The sequence below is a fragment of the Tenrec ecaudatus genome, chromosome 6 (assembly GCF_050624435.1).
Source record: "Tenrec ecaudatus isolate mTenEca1 chromosome 6, mTenEca1.hap1, whole genome shotgun sequence".
Taxonomy (NCBI): Eukaryota; Metazoa; Chordata; class Mammalia; order Afrosoricida; family Tenrecidae; genus Tenrec; species Tenrec ecaudatus.
Genome location: NC_134535.1, coordinates 60,167,977 through 60,189,014, shown reverse-complemented (window position 1 = coordinate 60,189,014; position 21,038 = coordinate 60,167,977). Strand labels below are relative to the sequence as shown.

At 36.2% G+C, this 21,038-nt stretch overlaps 1 protein-coding gene across 10 annotated transcripts in view; it reads left to right on the top strand.

Annotated features, from left to right (window-relative positions):
• CNOT2 (CCR4-NOT transcription complex subunit 2) overlaps positions 1–21,038 on the top strand; it is a 138,723-nt gene that overhangs the window by 61,403 nt on the left and 56,282 nt on the right. For 2 of the 10 annotated variants that reach the window (XM_075551285.1, XM_075551281.1), the window contains exon 2: positions 11,306–11,363. The exons of the other annotated variants lie outside the window; for them this stretch is intronic. In XM_075551285.1, coding sequence (XP_075407400.1) covers positions 11,343–11,363 — 21 coding nt within the window. In that variant the 5' untranslated portion in view covers positions 11,306–11,342. The remainder of the gene's footprint in view (positions 1–11,305; positions 11,364–21,038) is intronic. 10 annotated transcript variants of the gene reach the window in all.

Sequence of the window (21,038 nt, the reverse complement as noted above, 5' to 3'; positions counted from 1 at the left end):
TTTTTTAATTGGGGCACTTTATTTGACATTCTTTTTTCTATGGCTAGCTAAGAACATCAAATTAAATTAATTCCAAAATTCTTTACAGGTGAATCTTTTGCTATGCAGCAGTAACAGCGTTAGATTTTTTTTTTTTAGTGTATTATATTTGGATACTTTTTTTCTGTCATCTTTTAAGTCAGCAGATAGGGTAATTTTTGTTTTCAAAAAAATCCAGCTTCACTTAGTGTAATACAGTGAGTTATTTAATGTGGCTCTTCTAGACATAATCTTTGTTACCCACACCAAATGATCCCTTCCTGATAGATCTGGGTAAGAGAAGGTGGGGAAAGGCACTCATAGGATTCAATTGTGATTGTTAATTAATTGTGATTGGCATCCTGCTGGGTGTAAAATGCAGGAAGTGCTCACTACCAGCAAGAGCTGAGCCAGAGCAGAGCACGTTTTTTGAACCCTGAGATACGTGCACATTGAACTTCCTTGACCTAGCAGATAGCTGTGACATCACATCAGTGGAGCTACAAAAGCAGAATCAGCATGAGACTGAGCGGTATACATCCAACCCACAGAGCAAGTAAAATCTGAATACTTTTGAGTAGGAGGCTAGCTTGTGGAGAGGGATGGGAAGGGGGCTAAGTTTGCTGACCCACAGCTAACCCACAGTGCCTTTGGGCTGTGGCTTATGGTAAGTGTGGCTTACCCTTTTGAGCATTTATTGGTATCCCTAAGAGAGCTTTGTAACAATACACAACCCTGTCATCAGTGTGACTGAGAGGCCAAACTCCAGAGAAAGGCCTGCTTGTGGGCACCACTGAGACCAGACTTTCCTATTTAAATAATTGTGTAATAAGCATGTGTAACCTGTTAACTTCTTTAATAAGCCAACAGCCATGTTTTTTGTCGAGTTCTGTGAGCCTTTGCAATGAATTATCAAACTCAGCTGAAAAGTAGGGTGATGTGGGAGACTGTTGGTGTCTGATTTGGTAAAAATGTTGGTGGATGAGGCTTGTCTGACTTCAGCTTGGTTAATGCTGCTGTGGAGTTTGATTTTCCTTTTCCCCTGTGTAGTGAGAGACCAAATGCTATTTCACGTCATTCTTCTATACACTAAGATGCTCAAGCATTCTGGTTTATGGCACCTTACTCAGTAATTTTACACAGTATCCTTTGAACAAAAGAAATATTAACAATTCTATATCCATAGCAATCTCCAAGTGTGATAGTGGTTCACATGTTATCTAACAAATGTTTCTGTGTTAACCTAGAAAATTTTAAATATTTCATGGCATCCTTGTATGTTCATTGTGGGTGCCCTTTGGGAATTTAGCCTTTAAGCACATGAAATATTGAGTTGATATCTTTCAGAAAAATATTTTGCACTGAAGTGATTTGTCTTAGTCATACATAATGGACCTGGAACATTGTACTCATTACTAAATAGACAGTTGCAAAATTAGTGCAAATATTTCTCCAAATCAGAAAATACAGATGAAAAAGTTATTTATTTAAATGCAGTCAGGCTGTGCGTGAGTTCTGGCATGTTAACAGTGCTGCTGAGAGTTTATCTTTTGAATTCCCACATAAAATTAGAATAAGATAGCAAAACCAAACTCCATGAAAAGCTTTGGTAGAAAACTTAGTGGCAAGGGGTCTTGCAAACCTTAGTATAAGCAGGTGTGAACTATCATAAATACCTGCTTGTTTACAGTTTCTCTGCAAAGTATGAAGAAGCATTAGAATGTCTGATGGATAGCTTTTCTCAGTGCTGAGAGTAAATAAAAGCACGCTATATAGTTAACAGTATTCACTAGAAAGTGCCTCGAGCCAATGCAAGAACCGCAGCTCAAATTGGGATGTGTGTAAAGGGGACCTATGCTAAAGCCTGTGGTGATAGGAGCAAGGTATAGCTTTATGGACTCTGGAAACCTAATCACCAGTTCAGGATCCCACAGAGAAGAAAAATGAAACCCAAACTAAGCAGAATAGGAACAGCAGTGTCAAGAAAGAAAAGATCTATCAGTGGTTCTCAACCTGTGGGTCACAACCCCTTTGGGGATCAAATGACCCTTTCACAGGGGTCACCTAAGACCTTCAGAAAACACTTATTTCCCATGACCTTAGGAACGGAGACACTGTCTCCAGGAGGGTCCACCCACACGCAAATATGCCAACATACGAGTACTGGCTAAGACTGTTCACCATGCTTCAAGACAAAATTTCATTTATTTGTGCTTGAATGTATGGATTGCACATTACATCTCGAAAGATGTAAGAGCCCCCAATAAAAGTATTATAAAAAATAACTTTGGGGAAAATTTTCATTTATGTCATTAGAAATAAATATTTCACAATATATAATTACATATTTTTTGTGATGAATCACTGTTTTAATTATGTGCAGTTTGTAACAATGAAAATACACCCTGCATATCAGATATTTACATTACGATTCATAACATTTAGCAGAATTACAGTTATGAAATAGCAACGAAAATAATTTTATGGTTGGGGGTCACCACCACATGAAGAACTGTATGAAAGGGTCGCAGCATAAGGGAGGTTGAGAGCCACCGATCTAGATAAAAGCAGAGAAGAACAGAGCCAGGAAATCTCAAAAAGCAAGCCATCACATTTTAAAATTTATGTGAAGACAAAAGAAGGAGCTTCATGAACTTTAGGGAAAATTAGCTGAGCCTATAATGCCACCGTAAATCATCATGTTCACAAGGTGTTCCAGAATATCTTTTGGAGTGTTTTTTTAACCATTTGTATAGTCTGATTAGCAGTGTTTGTATTGATCTGAAGTTTGGTAAAGCCAAAGGTGGTAATCCTCACTCTCCTCCCCATGCTCTGTCCCAGGTCTTATTAGTTACGAGGAGTCCTGGTGGAGTAGTGAGTTAAGTGTTTGGCTCTGCTAATTGCAAGGTCAGCCAATAATTCAAGCCCACCAGCTGTTCCGCTGGAGGAAGGCTGAGGCTGTCCGCTTCCTACAGAGCTGTTTTGTTGGGTGCCATCAAGTCAGTTCTGACTCAAGTGACCTTAGGCACAGCAGAACAAAGAAACACTGACTGGTCCTCGCCATTCTCATATTGTTTTGCTCCCTTCCACTTTAGGAAGCATGATTTGATCCCCCCCCCCCCCGGCAATCAAAGTTTCACCATGCTTGTTTTCAAGGAGCATTCTGACTGCATTTCTTTCCAGCACAATAACTTGCAGGCAGTGACTCTTCCTTATTCAGTGTCTAATTTTTACCTTGGTTGTATTTGAAATATCAGTGATAGCTCCCAGCACAACATGCAAGCAAGCCACTACAGCATGACAAACTGAAAGACAGTGCTGACCTTAAAGAAGTACAGTCTTGAAAACTCTCGGGAGCAGTGTGACATTCTCCTAGTAGGTTGTTAATAGTCAGAATTGACTTGGTATAAGCGTTTTTTTTTAATTTGTTTCTCCCCCACTTTTAAAAATTGGAATTTGAGATCTTTCCGTATTAAATGAAGAAATGATGAGGACAATGAATGTACAGATGTGCTTTACACAATTGATGTATGTATGGATTGTGATGAGTTCTATGAGCCCCTAATAAAATGGTAATAAATAAATGAAGAAATGAAAAAAATTAAAATAGACTCCTGTATTGTTTTTCTATTTAGGGAGGGAATACTTGTATGATAATTCATTTTACATTTGAAGCCATATATGTATTTTCTCTTAATGAAATCTTATTTTTTCCTAATGAATTTCTAAAACTTTACACACATTTATACATAAGTATTTTTTGTTAGTATAAGTTATATTTTATAGATTGAAATGTATTAAAATAATTAATTTTTAAAAATTATTTTCTGCATTTTATCTATTAATATTGCCACTCATTTTTATTCTTGCAATTTGTTTAAATCCTCTGTAGGCAATTTGTGTCATTTGTGACTCTTGGCAATCTTGTGTATAACAGCATGAAACACCACCAAAAAATCCTGGGCTGGAACATCCTTAGAATTATTCTTAGATTTGGACCTAAGCTTGGCAGCCACTGTTTTCAGCCATCTCATCTCGTCCTCATTTTCACTGCCCTTCCACTTTACCAAGCATGATGTCCTTTTTCAGGGACTGGTCTCTCCTGATAACATGTCCAAAGTACATGAGGTGAAATCTTGCCATCCTTATCTCTAAGCAGCATTTCGGCTGGACTTCTTCCATGACAAATTGGTTGGTCCTCTTAGCAATCCACGGTACTTTCAATATTCTATGCCAGCAATGTAATTCGAATGCATCGCTTTTCCATTGGTCTTCCTTAATCAACATCCAACTTTGACCTGCATACAAAGCAGTGGAAAATTCCATAGCATGAGTCAGGTGCTCCTTAGTCCTCAAAGTCTTAACTTTCCAGCACCTTAAAAATGGTCATGTGCAGTGTATTTGCCCAACACACACTGTCTTTTGATCTCGACTGCTACTTCATGAGCATTGACTATGGATTCTAGCAGCATGAAATCTTGACAACTTCAATCTTTTCCCACTTTATCACGATGTTACACTTTTGGTAGAGCCATGAAGATTGTACTTTCTTTACATTGATATAATCGTTTACATTGAGGTATGTTCCATACCGAAGTTGCAATCCTTGACCTTCATCAGCATGTTCAATAAGCAAGGTTGTTTCTTACTGAAGAAACATATTCATATATATATGAATACATATATATATTCATCTGTATATCTCAGGTTAGTAATAAGTCTCCCTCCAAACCTGATACTACCTTCTTCTTCATAAAACTCAGCTTTTCTGATTATTCACTCAGTTTTTTTATAAATACCCAACTAGACATTAAAATTTTGGGTCTTCTGCTGTTTATACTTGCATTTATTTTCTGAACTGACTGGACTTCTAAAACATGGTTCAATAGAAGAGCTCACAGTGGAAGCCTTTCTCCTATTAAGTGTTTTCACCATGAAATATAATGTCTGGTGTGGAATGTAAGATATTTTATAATATACTTTATCAGGATAAAAAACTTATTTATAGTACTATCCTTTATGCATGTTTTATACATACATTCTTATGGCTGTGCATTATTAGTGTTTTCCCATTACTTATTCAATCTTGCCAAATAATTAACCATTTTATGAGGAGCCAAGTTTTAGCTTAAATTTACTTTGTGTTTTATCTATTAATTTCACTTCATAGCATGTAAGTTCTGCTCTTTTGCTAGTAATTTGGCTTCCTAGATCAATATTTCAGTCTCATCTCTTACTGTAAGCATTTAAGGATCTAAATTTTCCTCTGAGAATCGCTTCTTTGATTGTGCTTTGTGGACTTTGAATTGTAATTAATTGTTCTTCCTCCTTTTTCTTCCTCTGTGATATCTTTTTTGATAGCAAATATTTTAACTTTTTAAATTTCTAACCATAGAAAGTACCACGCAATGTTTTCTTCTCTTGTACCATTGGATAGCTATGAATCAGAGATGTCTTGCTGGCACGCAACGTTAACTTGAACAGGAAGTTTTTCTAGTTATTTTTCTATCGCCTATTTCTCATGTAAGCCCATTATGGTCAGGTTGTGGTCAGTATTGCACCAATGATTTGTTTGTGTACCTGAACAAAATGGTAGTGACTGGTGGATAGTGTACTGTTTCATTTTCCATAGGCTGTGTTTCAAAATCCTATTGTCTAAATCTTATGAACTTAATATTTTATCATTTTCAGACTTTTTCCTTTGTTTAGATATGATTTCCAGTACATCCATGTTTTCCCATCCTGTTTCATTTCATTAATCAGTTTATTCATTCTGTGTTCTGTGTATGATAATACTAAAAATTGGAAGTCAACACAATTTATTCTAATACCTTTCAGTTTTTTTCTTGAGTTCTTTGTTTCTTTGTGTGGTAAATGGTCAATTCACATTTGTTAGAATTCTTTGAGGAGTAGGTGAAAGGACATTTCTAAGGGAGTTTGCGTTTGCTTTGGGGGTATTTGACAGGTGCTGGGGACACTATCAGTTTAGGACTTACTAGAAGTAAAATGGTTTGACACTGTACAACACAGGTAATGTGAACTTGCACTGACTTGTGGCTCTTGATTCTCTGCAAAAATACTTTCTGCCTTTGGTGAGCATCACAATGGAAGCCATCAAGATTTTTTGCTGCCCCTTTTCATGAAGGGGTTATTACAATAAGTTCCAGCTTTTTAGGGACTAGCTTTATGAAAAGGAGCCCTCGTGATACAGTGAAATAAGCTTTGGGCTGCTGACTACAAGGCTGGTAGTTCAAACCACCAGCCAGTCCACCAGAGTAAGATGAGGTATTATAGAATTTGTATAAAGAATTAGAACCTTGGAAACTTTACTCTGACTATAAGATTGCTCTAAGTCAGGATCACGGCAAAGATAATAAGCTTCATGTTTTTTGTTTTGTGTTTTGGTTTTGGAAGGGCAGGAAAGGGCTATATGAAAAGCATCCCTGATGACCTGGTTGATAAGAGTTGGACTGTTGATGGGAAGGTTAGCAGTTCAAAACGACTATCTGCTCCTGTAAAGCTAGACAGCCTTAGAAACCCCAGGAGGGTTACTGTAAGCTGGAATCAACTTCAAGGCAGTGGGTTTTATATGAAGGACTGTAGTATGATTTTCTACCTCACGTATATCTGTGCCTATAAGCTTGGGATGTTCTCTGAATTTCTCTTTTTCATCACTTTGAGGTGCTGGATATTCTTAGTTTAAATTGGTAATATTTTTTACTTCTGTACAAAGAATAAGGAGTCCTGGTAGTGTGGTATTTACACTTGGGATGATCTGCATGGTTGACAGTTTGAAAGCCCCAGCATGCTCTGCAGGAGGGACTGCACTTCCTACTCCCGTAAATAGTCTCAGAAACCCACAGGGAATCGCTCTGAGTCAGTACTGACTCAGGGGCAGTGAGTTTGCTTGGTTGGTTTGGTACAAATAGACCCTGGCTTATAGTAGCCTCTCAGTAAATATTTGTTGATTAAATGAAATCAAATATTCAGAGCCTTTGCAGTTGTTTTTAGAATGGAACATTTTGGGAATCTATCTTACTCCTAGAAATATGCACCGTAATCCTTTTTTCAGCCTTAGCTGGATTTTATTTCATAAGGAGTGTATTTATTGCCTCACTTCTGATACACATTTTCATTGTTCGTTTGAGGTAATGTTATTTCTGCTTTTTATTGTCCTCCATAATTTTCAATCTTGAGTTGATTTTTCCCCTTCTTTCCACCTCTTGTTTTCTTCCATTTGTCTTTCCTTCCTTGCATTTCCTTGCCTCTCTTGCCATCTTGCTTCTTTCCCTCTTTTTTCATTTTCCTTTCTTTCCTGCTTTCTATGTGGTATATTTTTTCCTTATACCTGTGAAAGGCTTGCAAAAAGAACATTTTAATAAAATGTAGTGCTGAGGTGGTAGATCCTTTTAACAATGTATGCCTGAAAAAGTGTATCAGTTTTTCTGAAAGTGAAAAGTATTTCACTTATGAAATACAACTTTCACCAGGTATAAAATTCAAAGTTGACAGATTTTCGTTTTTGTGCTGTAAAGATGTTACACATCTGTATTCTAACATTGTGATGAAAGTTTGCTTAGACATTCTAGTTAGCTCTTTCTACCAGACTCCCTATTCTACCCAATGTTTTATGAACTTGATGTTTTCTAGTCTGCCTGGTAGGAACACAGATGAATTTCAGCTCCTTGTGGTGCTCCTCATGTTTCTTGGAATGCTCTCTAAGGGTGGATGGGATAATGTTTCTGAAAGAAATACTCATAGGCTACCTCTTGCTAAATCCTGGAAGACTGACCAAGTACATTGTCATGACGGGGTTGGGGGTGGGGGAATCCTTGTCATAACTTTCTTGGCTTTGTCCCTCACCAATGTGGTTTTCAATTTTTATAATTCCTCTGATAGATTTTTTCAAAAGAAACAACTGTCAAGATGCCCCTTTTGGTGTACTCAAAACAATTGCTATAGCTTTCTGACTGGAACTCTGTTTTGAATTTACTTGTCCTAGTAGGTCCCGCTGGAAGTCACTGTTTTGATTAGACCTTGCTCTCTGGTTTGTGTTGGTAAACCCAAGACTCATTCCCTATAATGATTTGTTTCATAAAATGATCTTCCTTACACTTGGTCTTTGTTTTTAAAAGACTGGTGGATCAGCTCTTTAAACTAGCAGGTCTTTGCACAATGCTTTTGGCACCCCTTAACCATGTGAGATCCCAACTTCTGTTTTTGTCTCTCCATTTCCAGACTTCAGCCAGTTCGTTCATTCAAGCTTGATGACCTTCCTTCTCTTTGCTCTTTTTTGAGGTCTTCTAGACCTTTCTTAAAACAACTTGATCTGTCTAAAACTAGTTTGATGTGGGCACCATTTTTATAAACTTATTACAGATTCTCATTGATTTAGGAGGATGTCTACTTTTTTGTTAAATATTCAAACTTTTAAATGTTTTTTCCATAGCATGGAAAGTAAACTTGTTATTTAGTCATTTCATTTATTGACTCTGTTATGAAAGTGTGTGACATTTGTTTCTTTGGAGTCATTATATTCTTCAAAGAAGATTTTGGGGTGAGTGAGCGGGAGAGGAAGGGTTCTTATATACTGGCACTCTGAGTGGAATAAGAAAAGCATGCTTAAAAGCCCACAATTCTGAATGTAGATCTCTTATTGTTTACTTTTCAAGCATTTGCTTTACCCCTTATCTCCATTTTGGCTCATTTGCAATTTTCTGGAGAGTCAACCTGTAATTCTATGCTAGGGTTACAGGACTGTGATAAGGAAGCCCCTTTAGTTTAACCATTTTATAGAATCAACTCAACTTCTCTGTTCCTTAGTTTCTTCATCTGGCAAATAATAAGATAGTAGGAGTAACCATGTTATAAAGGTTTTGTTATAAATAGGGTAGTATATATAAAGATTTGTGTTTGTGTGTGTGTGTAAAAATGTGTTTTTCCCCTTCAGCACTTTGTCATGTGGTAAACATTCAGTACATATTCTTATTTGCATAGTCATATGCTGTTTGTTTCAAGTGAGACCATTTTCATGGGCTACAGTGCAACCCAGTGGCCTTTTATCTATTTTGTTTGTTTGTTTGTTTGTTTTGTACAGGAGAGAAAAGTGTACTGTTGCATTATATTAAACTCTCTAGTGAAATGTTCTCTAAATTAAAATTTTAAATGGAGAAATTATAAAAGTAATATAACTTGAGAAACAAGCTAGTAAATGAAGGGGAAAAATACCTAATCTCCAAATCCTTATCTGGTAATTTTCATCATGTGTTCAAACCTATGAAGGTTTCTGTTGCTCTCTTAAGCATTTTGGGAAGTGATCATCAATTTCAGTATAAAAAGTTGCATATATTTCAGAAATAAAAAATTTAACATTAATTTTTGGACATAATTCTATTTTTAAATGTCATTATGGTTAAAGTTTTTGCATGTGCTATAGCATTACATTGGCCAATTAATACCATATAATCAAATAACTGCATGCATGAAGTATGATGGGATGCATTCATGCTGTGGACCCAGTATAGGCTTTGCACTTCACCAGACCCTGGATTCAGAAGTGATGAGATACCAAAATATACAAGAACAATAAATATTTTCATTCTGATGAAGCTGATGTTTTAGAGCATCATTGGTAGATATAAATAAAATGTGCATTATTTCACAATATGGATTATGGGGGAAAATAAAGCAAAAAAGTGGAGTAGGGAGTATTAAGGGGTGGGTTGGGGGAAAGAATATTGCAATTCAAAATAGGGCAATTCCCATTGAGATGACCTGATGTAGGGTGAGGTAGGAACCACATTCTTAACTAATACAAGAAGTTCAAATGCCTGAACACCAGAGTTTGTGTGTTGTTTAAGAAATAGTAAGAATGCCAGTGTGGCTGGAATATTAAAAAATGTAAGATAGTAGATTAGAAATAATAAAGGATAAAATTCCTTAGGCCTTCTAGACCAGACTACATAAGTTTTTCCAACTAGGACCCCTTTCACCCACGAAATTTGCCCTGCAAACCCCACATTTGGTTAAGTAACCCCATAGGAGACCATCACCCACAATTTAAGAAGCTTTGTTGTAGACCATAGACATACCATACGAAAAGCCATTGTAAATGTGTTTTCATCTTTCCTCCCTTTGATTTGTGTTGTTCCTTTATCCTGAGCATCAAATCGGTATATGAGAACATAAAATGTAATATCTAGTTGTTTTCATATTAGACATTCAATGAATGTTTATTGTATTAATTTATATGACAAAATGTTGATTGTAGTCAAGGTCCTATGTTCACTTGGGGTAGTTTTTGTATTTTTAGCTGCTTGATATATTTTAGGGTTCTGTGTATATCATTTAAAATATTTGTCACTTTCAGTAATAACTTTATGCTCTTCAGTACATCAATTGTCTTAAAATAACTTAGATATTTTTAGTACCTTTAATATTTAAATAGTTAAATCCATTTTCTCTGAATTAATAAATAATTATTTATATTATCAAACAATGATTTGCATTTTTATGAAAGTAAATCATATTTTATTAAATCTTATGTTTAGCTTACAATATTTTATATTTTTATTTATCTAATTTGATTAAAGTATCAGATTGTTATCTTTGGAGTTCTTGTTTTAGTCTGAGTAGAACAAGTTTTAGGAAATTAATTTCTTCCTCAGGAACATATACCAGAAGTCATTTTTGTTTTTATTTTTAAAAAATTTTTTTCAATAAATATATATTCATTTTTCCACATTAAGAAATTCAGTATTCCCATGTAGTTTTGCTTTCAATTAATTTGGCAGGTTGATGGCATTACCATGAACTAGTGTCTTAGATTTAGTTTAGTGCTAAAAACAGCAAAGGAAATATATAAGAAGTGTCTAGGCAAAGAATTTGGAATAATATTGTTTTAGACATTTTCAAGATGGCAAGGTAAGCACTATCCTGGCATTTCTTCGGAAAAGTGAAAATTCATAGAAAACTTGACTTTTAACCTTTTTACAAAATAAAGTACTATGAGTGGACTGAGAGATGATTCTGGGTCTGGGTAATAAAGAGATGAAAAGGGAGTCGTGTTGAAATTGGACATTCAGATCTTTATAGCATGATTTCCTTATTTTTCAAAGAGCAGAAGAATCCCACCGTTTATCATGTTCTGGTTGGACTCCTTTCTTATCGTTTGCTGGAGTTTGAACTTCAGAGCTATGGTGTCAACCCTGCTGTAGTATCTCAGGGGAGCTCCTAGTGTGGGGCTGGTGCCATGGCTCATCCTCCAACCTTATCTTCTTCACTTCAGCCTCCAGCTCTGAGCTTTCCAATTTCCAGAGTAGCAAATGTTGAAAGAAGTTGCACAGGTAAGTAGGTGTTGGGATATACTGGGGGGAGAAATGATACTGTCCTCATTATTTTGAGGGTGGATATTGGGCCATTACATCACTGAGCCATTTTGTTGCTTCTGAAGTATTTTATGTTTCATATATACTATTATCCTGTATGTAATAGACTATTGAATAATCCAGTACGTCCAGAAGTACTTTTAATTCTTATCAATTAACTATGAATCAGAGAAAACCTTAAGTTGAATAAAACATTAATATTTTAATAGAACAGTCCTTCAGTTTTTTAATAGCTTCATATTCCTCAGTGTACTAGGACTAGAAAACTCATTTTTAGGAAAGAAACAAAATGTTGGAGATAGCATAAATTTAGAGAGTACAATTTTGACACATCTAACTTGATCTCAGGAGGAAAGTGATTTTAAATTTCTTCCACAATACTTCTCTTTCCTGAAATTTTAGGTAGCTATGTTTTTTTTGGTTTTTAATTTTATTTGGTAGCTATGTTGTGTTTTTTTCCCAATCATTTTATTGGGGCCTCGTACAACTCTTATCACAATCTATTTATATCCATGTTTCAAGCACATTTGTACATTTGTTGCCATCATCATTCTCAAAACATTTGCTTTCTACTCGAGCCCTTGGTATCAGCTCCTCATTTAAAAAAAATCATTTTATTAGGAGCTCATACAACTATCAAAATCCATACATGCATCAATTGTGTAAAGCACATTTGTACATTCGTGGCCCTCATCATTCTCAAAACTTTTGCTCTCCACCCAAGCCCCTGGTGTCAGGTCCTCATTTTCCCCCTCCCTCCCTACTCCCCCTCTTTCAGAAACCCTTGATAATTTATAAATTATTGTTTTGTTATATCTTGCCCTATCCGGTGTCTCCCTTCACCCCCTTTTCTGTTGTCCATCCCCAAGGGAGGAGGTCACATGTAGATCCTAGAAATAGGTTCCCCCTTTCCAACCCACCCTCCCTATCCCCTCCCAGTATCGCCACTTACACCACTGGTCCTGAGGGGATCATCCGCCCTGGCTTCCCTGTGTTTCCATTTCCCATCTGTACCAGTGTATATCCTCTGGTCTAGTCAGACTTGCAAGTTAGGATTCGGATCATGACAGTGGGAGCAGGGAGGGTGGAGGGGGGGAAGCATTTAGGAACTAGAGAAAAGTTGTATTTTTCATCATTGCTACTTCGCACCCTGACGACTGTCTCGTCTCCTTATGGCTACAAAAGCACTGAAACTTCTTCAGGCATTCCCCCCCCCCTCTTGAAGTATAGGTAAGAGAACTAAAGCATACTAGTCTCTTGATTTTTAAGGTTAACAAGCAATTACAGAAGTGTTGAAGACAGCGGCTGATAACATCGTTCTTGCAAATATTTCTTGAATTCACCAAATTGTGTGTGGTATTGTTTGCTTGTCTGTGTTGCACCAAAATTATGCTCTCCAATTATGTTTTGTTTGTTTTTAAAAAAAATACTTTATTTTAGGTGAAGGTTTGCCTAGCAAATTTATTTTCTAATCAATAATTCATTTGCCTCTGTTCCATAGTATTATGTCAGTATTCTTTCTATTCACCTGTTTTTTCTTCCCCTCCTTGCCTTCTCATCTTTGTTTTGGGGTAAACATTAGCCCTTTGGTCTTGTGTAATTGATTTTTCTTAGGAGTACATTCTCCATGGTATTACTCTATTCAACCTGTGAAGTATTTGACTTGAGAGGCAGCCTTTAGGAGTGTCTTGAGTTTCCTGTTAGAAGTAAGTCTGGCTCGTTTGTTTTAATTTAAAATTCTGTTAGCATTTTTTACCTTTTCTAACTGGAACCTTAAACTATGGTTCTGTTCTAGGTAGATGATGGTAGCTGGGCAACATCTAGTTCTTTTGTTCGTAGTTAGAGGAGGTGGGGAGGCTGTTGGGCTAATACGTGTACCCTTGAGTCTTCTGTTTTTCTTTGTTCTCTATTGCTTTAGGTGGGAAGAGACCAATAGCTGCTTTAGATGGCCACTGCTAGCTTTTAAGATTCCAGATGCTTCTCAACAGACTAGGATGTGTAACTTTATTTTTTTTAATTTTATTGGGGGCTCTTGTAGCTCTTATCACAAGCCATACATATATCCATTGTATCAAACACATCTGTACATATGTTGTTATTTTTTCAAAACATTTTCTTTCTACTTGAGTCCCTGGCATCATAATTTATAAATTTTTGACACTTAGATGTCTTCCAAAACTGTGGCCCTTAGTCTTCAAGTAGTTCATTACCATTGTCTTGAGTATAGTTCCCATGACTGTGCCCCTATATGCCCTATATAAATATGGATATACATGCAACATTTACAAATGTACACATAGTTTATAGCACTAGCAACATACCTATGTTTCTGTATGATCTCCCTCAACTATTTAGCATGCTTATTTGCATATGTACCGACTCATAAATTGCGATTACTGCAAAATTGCATGTTACGTTGTTTGCTCTAGTTGTTTTTTACTTTTGCTTACCACTTAACATCTTCCTTTACCTTGCATGGGGGTTCTACCTGTCTCTGTCTGACAAGTAAGCCTGGACTCTGTTATATGTTTTCCTCCCACATTATCCAGGATTTTCTAATGTGATTCCTTTCAGCGAGGTTATTGGGCTCCATCCAGTTATTCTGGTGTTAGGGTTGTAGAAGCTCAGGTGGGTGCAGTCCCTTGGACTAATCTTTTCCATATGTCTTCAATTTTCTTCAGCCCTCTTTGCTCTAGACAGGAAGATCTATGATTGCACCTTCAGTGGCTGGTCACAAGCTTTTTTTTTTTTTACAGTTTTATTGGCACATAATTTACATATACAATTCAGTAGTTCGATAATATCAAGACTTGTACAATCATTAGCACAATCATAAACAGTTCTAATGTGCCCACCTCCTCACTAGCTTTTTAAAACACCTGCTTCAATTCAACACAGTAGGATGTAGAAGCCCCCTGAGACTATGGCCTTGAGATCCCAGACCCAGCAATTACTTCCTTCTATGTGTTTGATTATAGCTAAAGAAGTTTTTATAATTTTCCCTCCAGTATGCTCTACTATATTAAAACAAAACTCCGTGCCATCGAGTCAACTCCATCTCATAGCAACCCTGTCGAACAGAGTAGAAGGGAAGTAAACAGCGGCATTTCCTGCCGTGTCGTAGGGCTGCTCTGTGCCTTCACCCCGCTGACCTTCTGGTTCGCAACTTAGTGCATAACCCACAGTAGCACCGGGGCTCTTTATGTGCTACTATACTCAGGGATAGATTTGCTATACAAGTAAATAAATGTGGAGAAACATTTTCTTTCAAACCTCTGGGCGTAGTTCCATTTTCCTTCCCATGTCCTTTCTGGTTGACTTTATAATAGTGGTGTCTAGTATTTTCCTTTTATGATTAACATTTCATAAAGCATAATGTCCTCAGATTTATCCAAATTGTGAGATATTTTGTGGATTTTTTGGTTGTTACATAGTATTCTGTGTGTGTGTGCGTGTGTGTGTGTGTGTTCGCGTGCGCGCACTACAGCTTATTTTTCCATTCATCTGTTGATGGGCATTTACATTATTTCCATCCCCTTGAGTGAAAGTGAATGTGCATATGTCTGTCTGTTCTTGTCACAGCGCTTATTTCTGTAGAGTATATTTCTAGGGGTGAGATTGTGTTTTAAGAAAGTACCAGAACATTTTCTCTAGCGGTTATACTATTATGCACCTCCACCAGCAGCTTAGAGTTTTAGTCTCCTCATAGCCTCGCCAGCATTTGTTGTTTTGATATTCTGAACTGTGCCATTATTTCTGGGATGACATTTTCAATTAACTGTAGACATTTATAGATTGGTCAGTTATTTTATTGCCAACATTTCCCCCAGACTATAGGTTCTTTTTTTTTGCTCTTGGCAAAATTGTTTGCTACATATTAAGTATTTAATTTTTAGAAGCCCCCCTCCCAATTATCTATTAGATACTTGATTTTTGGTTATGTTTTATAGATTTTTTTCTTAATACGTGGTTTTTAAAAATAATTGTGTAGACATGTAGTCTTTGTACTACAGTATTTATTATACTTTGAGGCTCTTATTTTTCTGGAAGTCTTGTTAGTTGTTTTGTTAGTTCCACTAGAATTTTGTTAGCCCTACTAGAATTTTTCCATATAATTCAGATTCATGTGGCTTTTCTTTTTGCATATAACAATATGTTTATAATTATACCCAGGAGATGTAGACTCTACCAAAGCTAGTGATTGCTAAAATTTTTCAAAGACTTAGAGTTGGACACCAACTATTTCTCACTTCGGATATCAAAATTCTTTACAGTTTATATTCCTTTTTTTCTCTTAAATTCTAGGCATATTTAGTCCACCAGGACTCTGTAGACATGTATTCCTATATCCCCCAGCAAAGTAAACCATAAGTCCAATTGCTTCCACTGAAAAATGTTTTAAGCTTTTTCCCAATATATATTCATATTGCCTTTGTTTTTTATTAGACTTTGTTTTCCTTAGTAGTGCTTTAAAGTATTCACCCTCAATGAAATGCCACTTATACTTAGAGCATTTGTTTTATGCATACCTAAAACATGGATGTTCCTAGTGATGTATAATGCGGCTTCAAAAAGTTCACAGAATCACAATTAAAAGATACTGGAGTTTTTCCATGTACTTTTGGGAATCTCTTCATATGTCCTTTTATTTGTATTTTATAATTTATAATTAATCCCAATGTTGAGTAAAATATTGCTTATGGTAGACTCCATTATGTGAATTCTCAGTTCGTTTAAAGTTCTTTTGCTACTAGAGTTCACCAGTCCCTTCTTTAATTGGTATGCAATTGATTATACTGTACACGGTTTTCCCCATTCGTTGGTACTTTTTGAATGATTAGGGTTTAGGCATTAAAATGATGATTTTTAAAAACTCATGTTTATGGTTTAAGTCTGGATCGACAAAGGCATATTGGTATTGATATAGATTTTAGAAAACCATAAAATCACTTTCTTTAAGTTGATATAGGCACAATGTACTCTTCCTAGATCAAAATTAACTGATAAGGGGAATTAAAGATTTCCATAGAACATATAATCTCTGTTAATACTCCTTAAGGGATATGGCTCTCTTTGTGTGTATTATGGGATAGTATATTTGACTTTTAGGACTATGATCCAAATAAAGCATCGTCAAACATTGATTTCAGCAAATGATCATCATGTGGTGTGCTGCTCCATTTCACTCGTATGCCTACTTCATCTTACAATCTGGGCCAACCTATTAGATGAACCAAAACTCTCACAACGTTTCGTAATCCTTGGAAAGGATTCTGCCAGAATGTTTGCCTACTCTGAAAACTAATGGTTATAGAAGTATTTATACACAGACCCTCTACTTTTCTGCTAAGTCACATGTTCAAGAATTGTGTTTCTTGTACCTTCTACTTACTTGCTTGCATTTTCGATATTCGATACAAGTGGCCTTTTTCCCCTAGTGGGCATTTTGCATTTCTAAAACCATGGAATGCATTGTTTTCATTTATTTTCACGCCCTACATTCAGTCTGATGAATTAGAAACTGTAGACTTCATTCTAAGCAAACCTTCATTTTACTTAGATCCATTCCAAGCAGACCTATAGACTATAGATGATACATTTCGCATCTTAGGAAGACCATCTCACAGTATTATAGAATTGGAAGGACACCAGAGTTATATGTTTTGTAAATGAAGATCATTTGTTCTTTTCCTACAGATTTCCACACACTTAAGATGTTTGTTTTGTAAAACTAGACTTATTTTTGCCCAGTATTTAAATCAGAGGTGAGGAACCTTTTTCTGCTAGAGGCTATTTCAATATTTATAACATCATTTACACTGTACTAATCAACTATTTAATTAACTCACCCCTAATGTGATGGAAAGGAACCCCAGTTGCTTAGACATTATTCATTGAACTGCTAACTGCAAGATCAGCAGTTAGAAATGACTTCCTCCGAAGAAGGATGAGACCTCCTGCTCATAAAGAGTTACAGTCTCAGAAATCTCAGGGGCAGTTTTAATTTGTCCTGGAGGGTCTCTGCATAGAAATCCGCTCAGTGACAGTGAGTTTGGAGTCAGACAGAATGCTACAAGGACTCTTTGGTGCGGTGTTTGATGTTAGTTGATGATGACTTCATGGGCCTTATGTGGTATGCAGACTGAACATTCCCCACCCCTGATTTAAATGAATTTGTTCAAAAGTAAAATACAATTAGAATCATTTAGACCAGCTGTGGAACACGATGGGTGGTTCAAAATGTTATTCCAAAAATGACTACTACAACAAAAACTTCTTGGACTCCATGTATTCTTAGATGGTAACAAAAAAGTGATAAATATTCCTGTTCCATATAATTGGGGCTGTCTCTTATGAGATTTCACCTACCATGGTTTCCCTTTAAAGACCAATAATAAAAATACCATATTGCCTTCAGCACATATTATGACTCCATGTTTATAGGTCTTAATGGCAATAGTTCTTATTTTTAATTAGTTTGTGCTTACTTTGTGGACAAGAGGGAACTTAAGTATATGTTAGGAAGTGCTTGCTGATGATATTGACTAGGGAATTGGGAGGGAAAGTAGGTTGTCAAACTATTATGCAAACAGAAAGCTGAAAGGAGCAGTTTTTTTTGTTTTTGTGTTTTTTCTCCAGCACAGTAATGACTTGAGTTATGATTCTTTCTTTCCTTAATACGTAATTTGAATGGAAATTCTGTAGCTAGAAGTGAAAAATTGGTGGCTGTGAAACAGTGAAAAGCATTAAACCAGACTTTTTTTTAAACCTTTACAAATAGATAACTTAATAAGTGAACATGTGTGCAGTGTATTAATGTAAAACTCCTCACAACCCTAAGATAATCCAGAAGAAAATATTGGGGAATTTCTAAAACTTGACTTTCTAGATGTATCCTATGTATTTAATGCTTAATGCCTAGATATCAGTAACTTTATTCAGAAAGTTTGAGTTTTGTTAAAATTATCGTAATTTCTTGAAGAATTAAATTTTATTAACTATACTTTAGATGGTATTTTTAAAATGTTATTTTATTTGAAACACACAGAAGCAAGTGCTTTTATGGTTGTTTTCTGCCCCTTATATCCATCGTATGCCCATCTTCGATATTTCTTAATTGATGTAATAGTCCTTATGCCTTTAAACATTTTATTTTAATATTAGTGTTATTTTTTTAATGTAGATATAAACCATATTTTAGAAGCGACTTCTCAATACCTGTGGAAGCTCTGGTGGTATAGTGGATTCCATATTGGGTGCTAAATGTAAGGTCAGCAGCTTGAAACCATCAGCCACTCCACAGGAGCAAGATGGGGCTTTTAAACTCCCATAAGGACTCAGAATCCCACAGGGCTAATTCTAGCTTGTCTTGTGGGCTTGCCATGCATGAGTTGGCATTTACTCAATGGCAGTGCGTTTGTTTTTGTTATTAAGTCAGTGCATTTTTATTCTTCTGTGTGAAAATGATCTTTTGACACACACAAATGTTGGTCATAGTAGTCTTGCTTACCATTTTTGGTTAGCTGCCCGGAGTTTATCCCGATTACATTTTTTTACTCCAAGCAAAATGGAATGAAAAACTGCCTGGTGTGTTGTGTTTATTGGCTGGTTTTCAAGAGCAGATTGCCGGGCTTTCCTCCCTACACCATCTTGGTTAGAAAGGTGTGCTGACATTTGTATAGATGATAGCAACACACAAGCCCCATTAACAGGTAGGTGGTGGCTACACAAGAGGCTCATTATCTAGGTTTCAAACCTGAGTCTCCTTCATGAAAAGCACAAATGATGCCACTGAACCCCGAAGCTCTCAAAACTAGTTGCTTTCAAATCCTTCCTGACTCATGGCAGTTCTATGTCGGAGGAGAACTGTGTTTCATAGGATTTTCAATGACTTGAGTTTTCAGAAGTAGACTTCCAGGCCTTTCCTTTGGGGTACTTCTAGGTGAATTTGAACCTCCAATCTTGAGGTTAACAGCTAAGTGTGCTAACGGTTCACATCATCCAGAGACGCCCTGCTTATAATTCTTCACCATTGAATGAGGCTTTTTTTTTGCATCATAAAGTTAACAGATTGGTAAACTATAGACACGAAGCTATTTGTTTTGTGTGTAAGAGTAATACAAGTTTAAAACAGGCACTCTAGCAGCAAATTGTTTGTGTTCAGATCCCATGTTTGCCACTTTTCACAAAAGCACGTTGCCTAATTTTTCTGTTCTCAGTTTTCTCATTTACAAAATAGGAATAGTAATTCCTCTTTCCGAACAGAATTATCATGAAAATTACACAAGTTTCAAAAGTTTGTGGGAAAATGGAAGATTATAGGAAATTTTGATGAACTTTTTGAAGCCCCTCATATGTCTTGTAAGTGCATTTAAACGTTTTTAGAATATTGCTTGGCAAATAATAAAGGCTCACAAAGTTATTTATTATTGAAATTAACCCTTGAGCAATGCAGGTGTGATTTGCACTGGTCCACTTATAATGGATTACTTTTTAAACCCGGTGACATTAATCATGTTTATGTGAATATTTGAGTCTCCAGTAAATTGTGTACTCAATAAAAGTGATCTTGCAGTTCTTGAGTACTTTTTGTCCTACTTTGTACAAGCCATCAGTTGCTTATATGTAAGTTGAACTTGAAAAAAATGAAAGCACGTCAACCAGAACTAATTTACAACTGAAGTCTATCCCACCTGAATTTCAAGAACATCTCAGAAACCTATTTGACTCATTAAACACTAAAGACAGAAGGCCTGATAATCTGTGGATGACATCAAGGGTGTCTTAAGAGGCAAAAACAAAAAAGGTCACTAGAAAGACAGGAAAGAAAGAAAAGATCAGTGTGAATGGGTATCAGAAGAGACTCTGAAACTTGCTTGAGCAAATAAAAAGAGCTGAACAGCAAATTTCAAAGGGTAGGTCGAGAACTATTAAAATGAATTGCACAAAGATTTGGAGTTAGAAAAGCAGAAAGGAAGAATACACTCAGCATACCTTAAGCTGAAAGAACTAAAGAAAAAATTCAACCTTGAGTTTGAAATATTAAAAGATTCTTTTTCTTTTCTTTTCTTTTTTTGTTTCTGTTTTTTTTTCTTTTTTTTTTTACAAACCCTTGTGTCGAGGGCTGACTTTCAATAGATCGCAGCGAGGGAGCTGCTCTGCTACGTACGAAACCCCGACCCAGAAGCAGGTCGTCTACGAATGGTTTAGCACCAGGCTCCCCACGATAAAAGATTCTATAGGCAAAATATTGAATGGATGCAGGAAACTTAAAAGACGATGGGAAAAAACCACACAATTACTTTACCTAAAAGAACTAGTCAACATTCCACCATTTCAAGAGATAGCAGTGAGCAAGAGCCAGTGTATTGAAGGAAGTGTCCAAACTACACTGAAGGCATTAAGCAAAATCAAGCTCTCAGGAACTGAGATTAGCAACTCAAATATTTCACCAAGTTGATGAAGCACTCGCTCATCTAGGCCAAGAAATTTAAAAGACAGCTACCTGGCCACGTGATGGGAGGAGATCCATATTTGTACCCATTCCAAAAATGGTGACCCAACAGAATGTAGAAAACATCAAACATTATCATTAATATCTCATGCAAGTAAAATTTTGCTGAAAATAATACA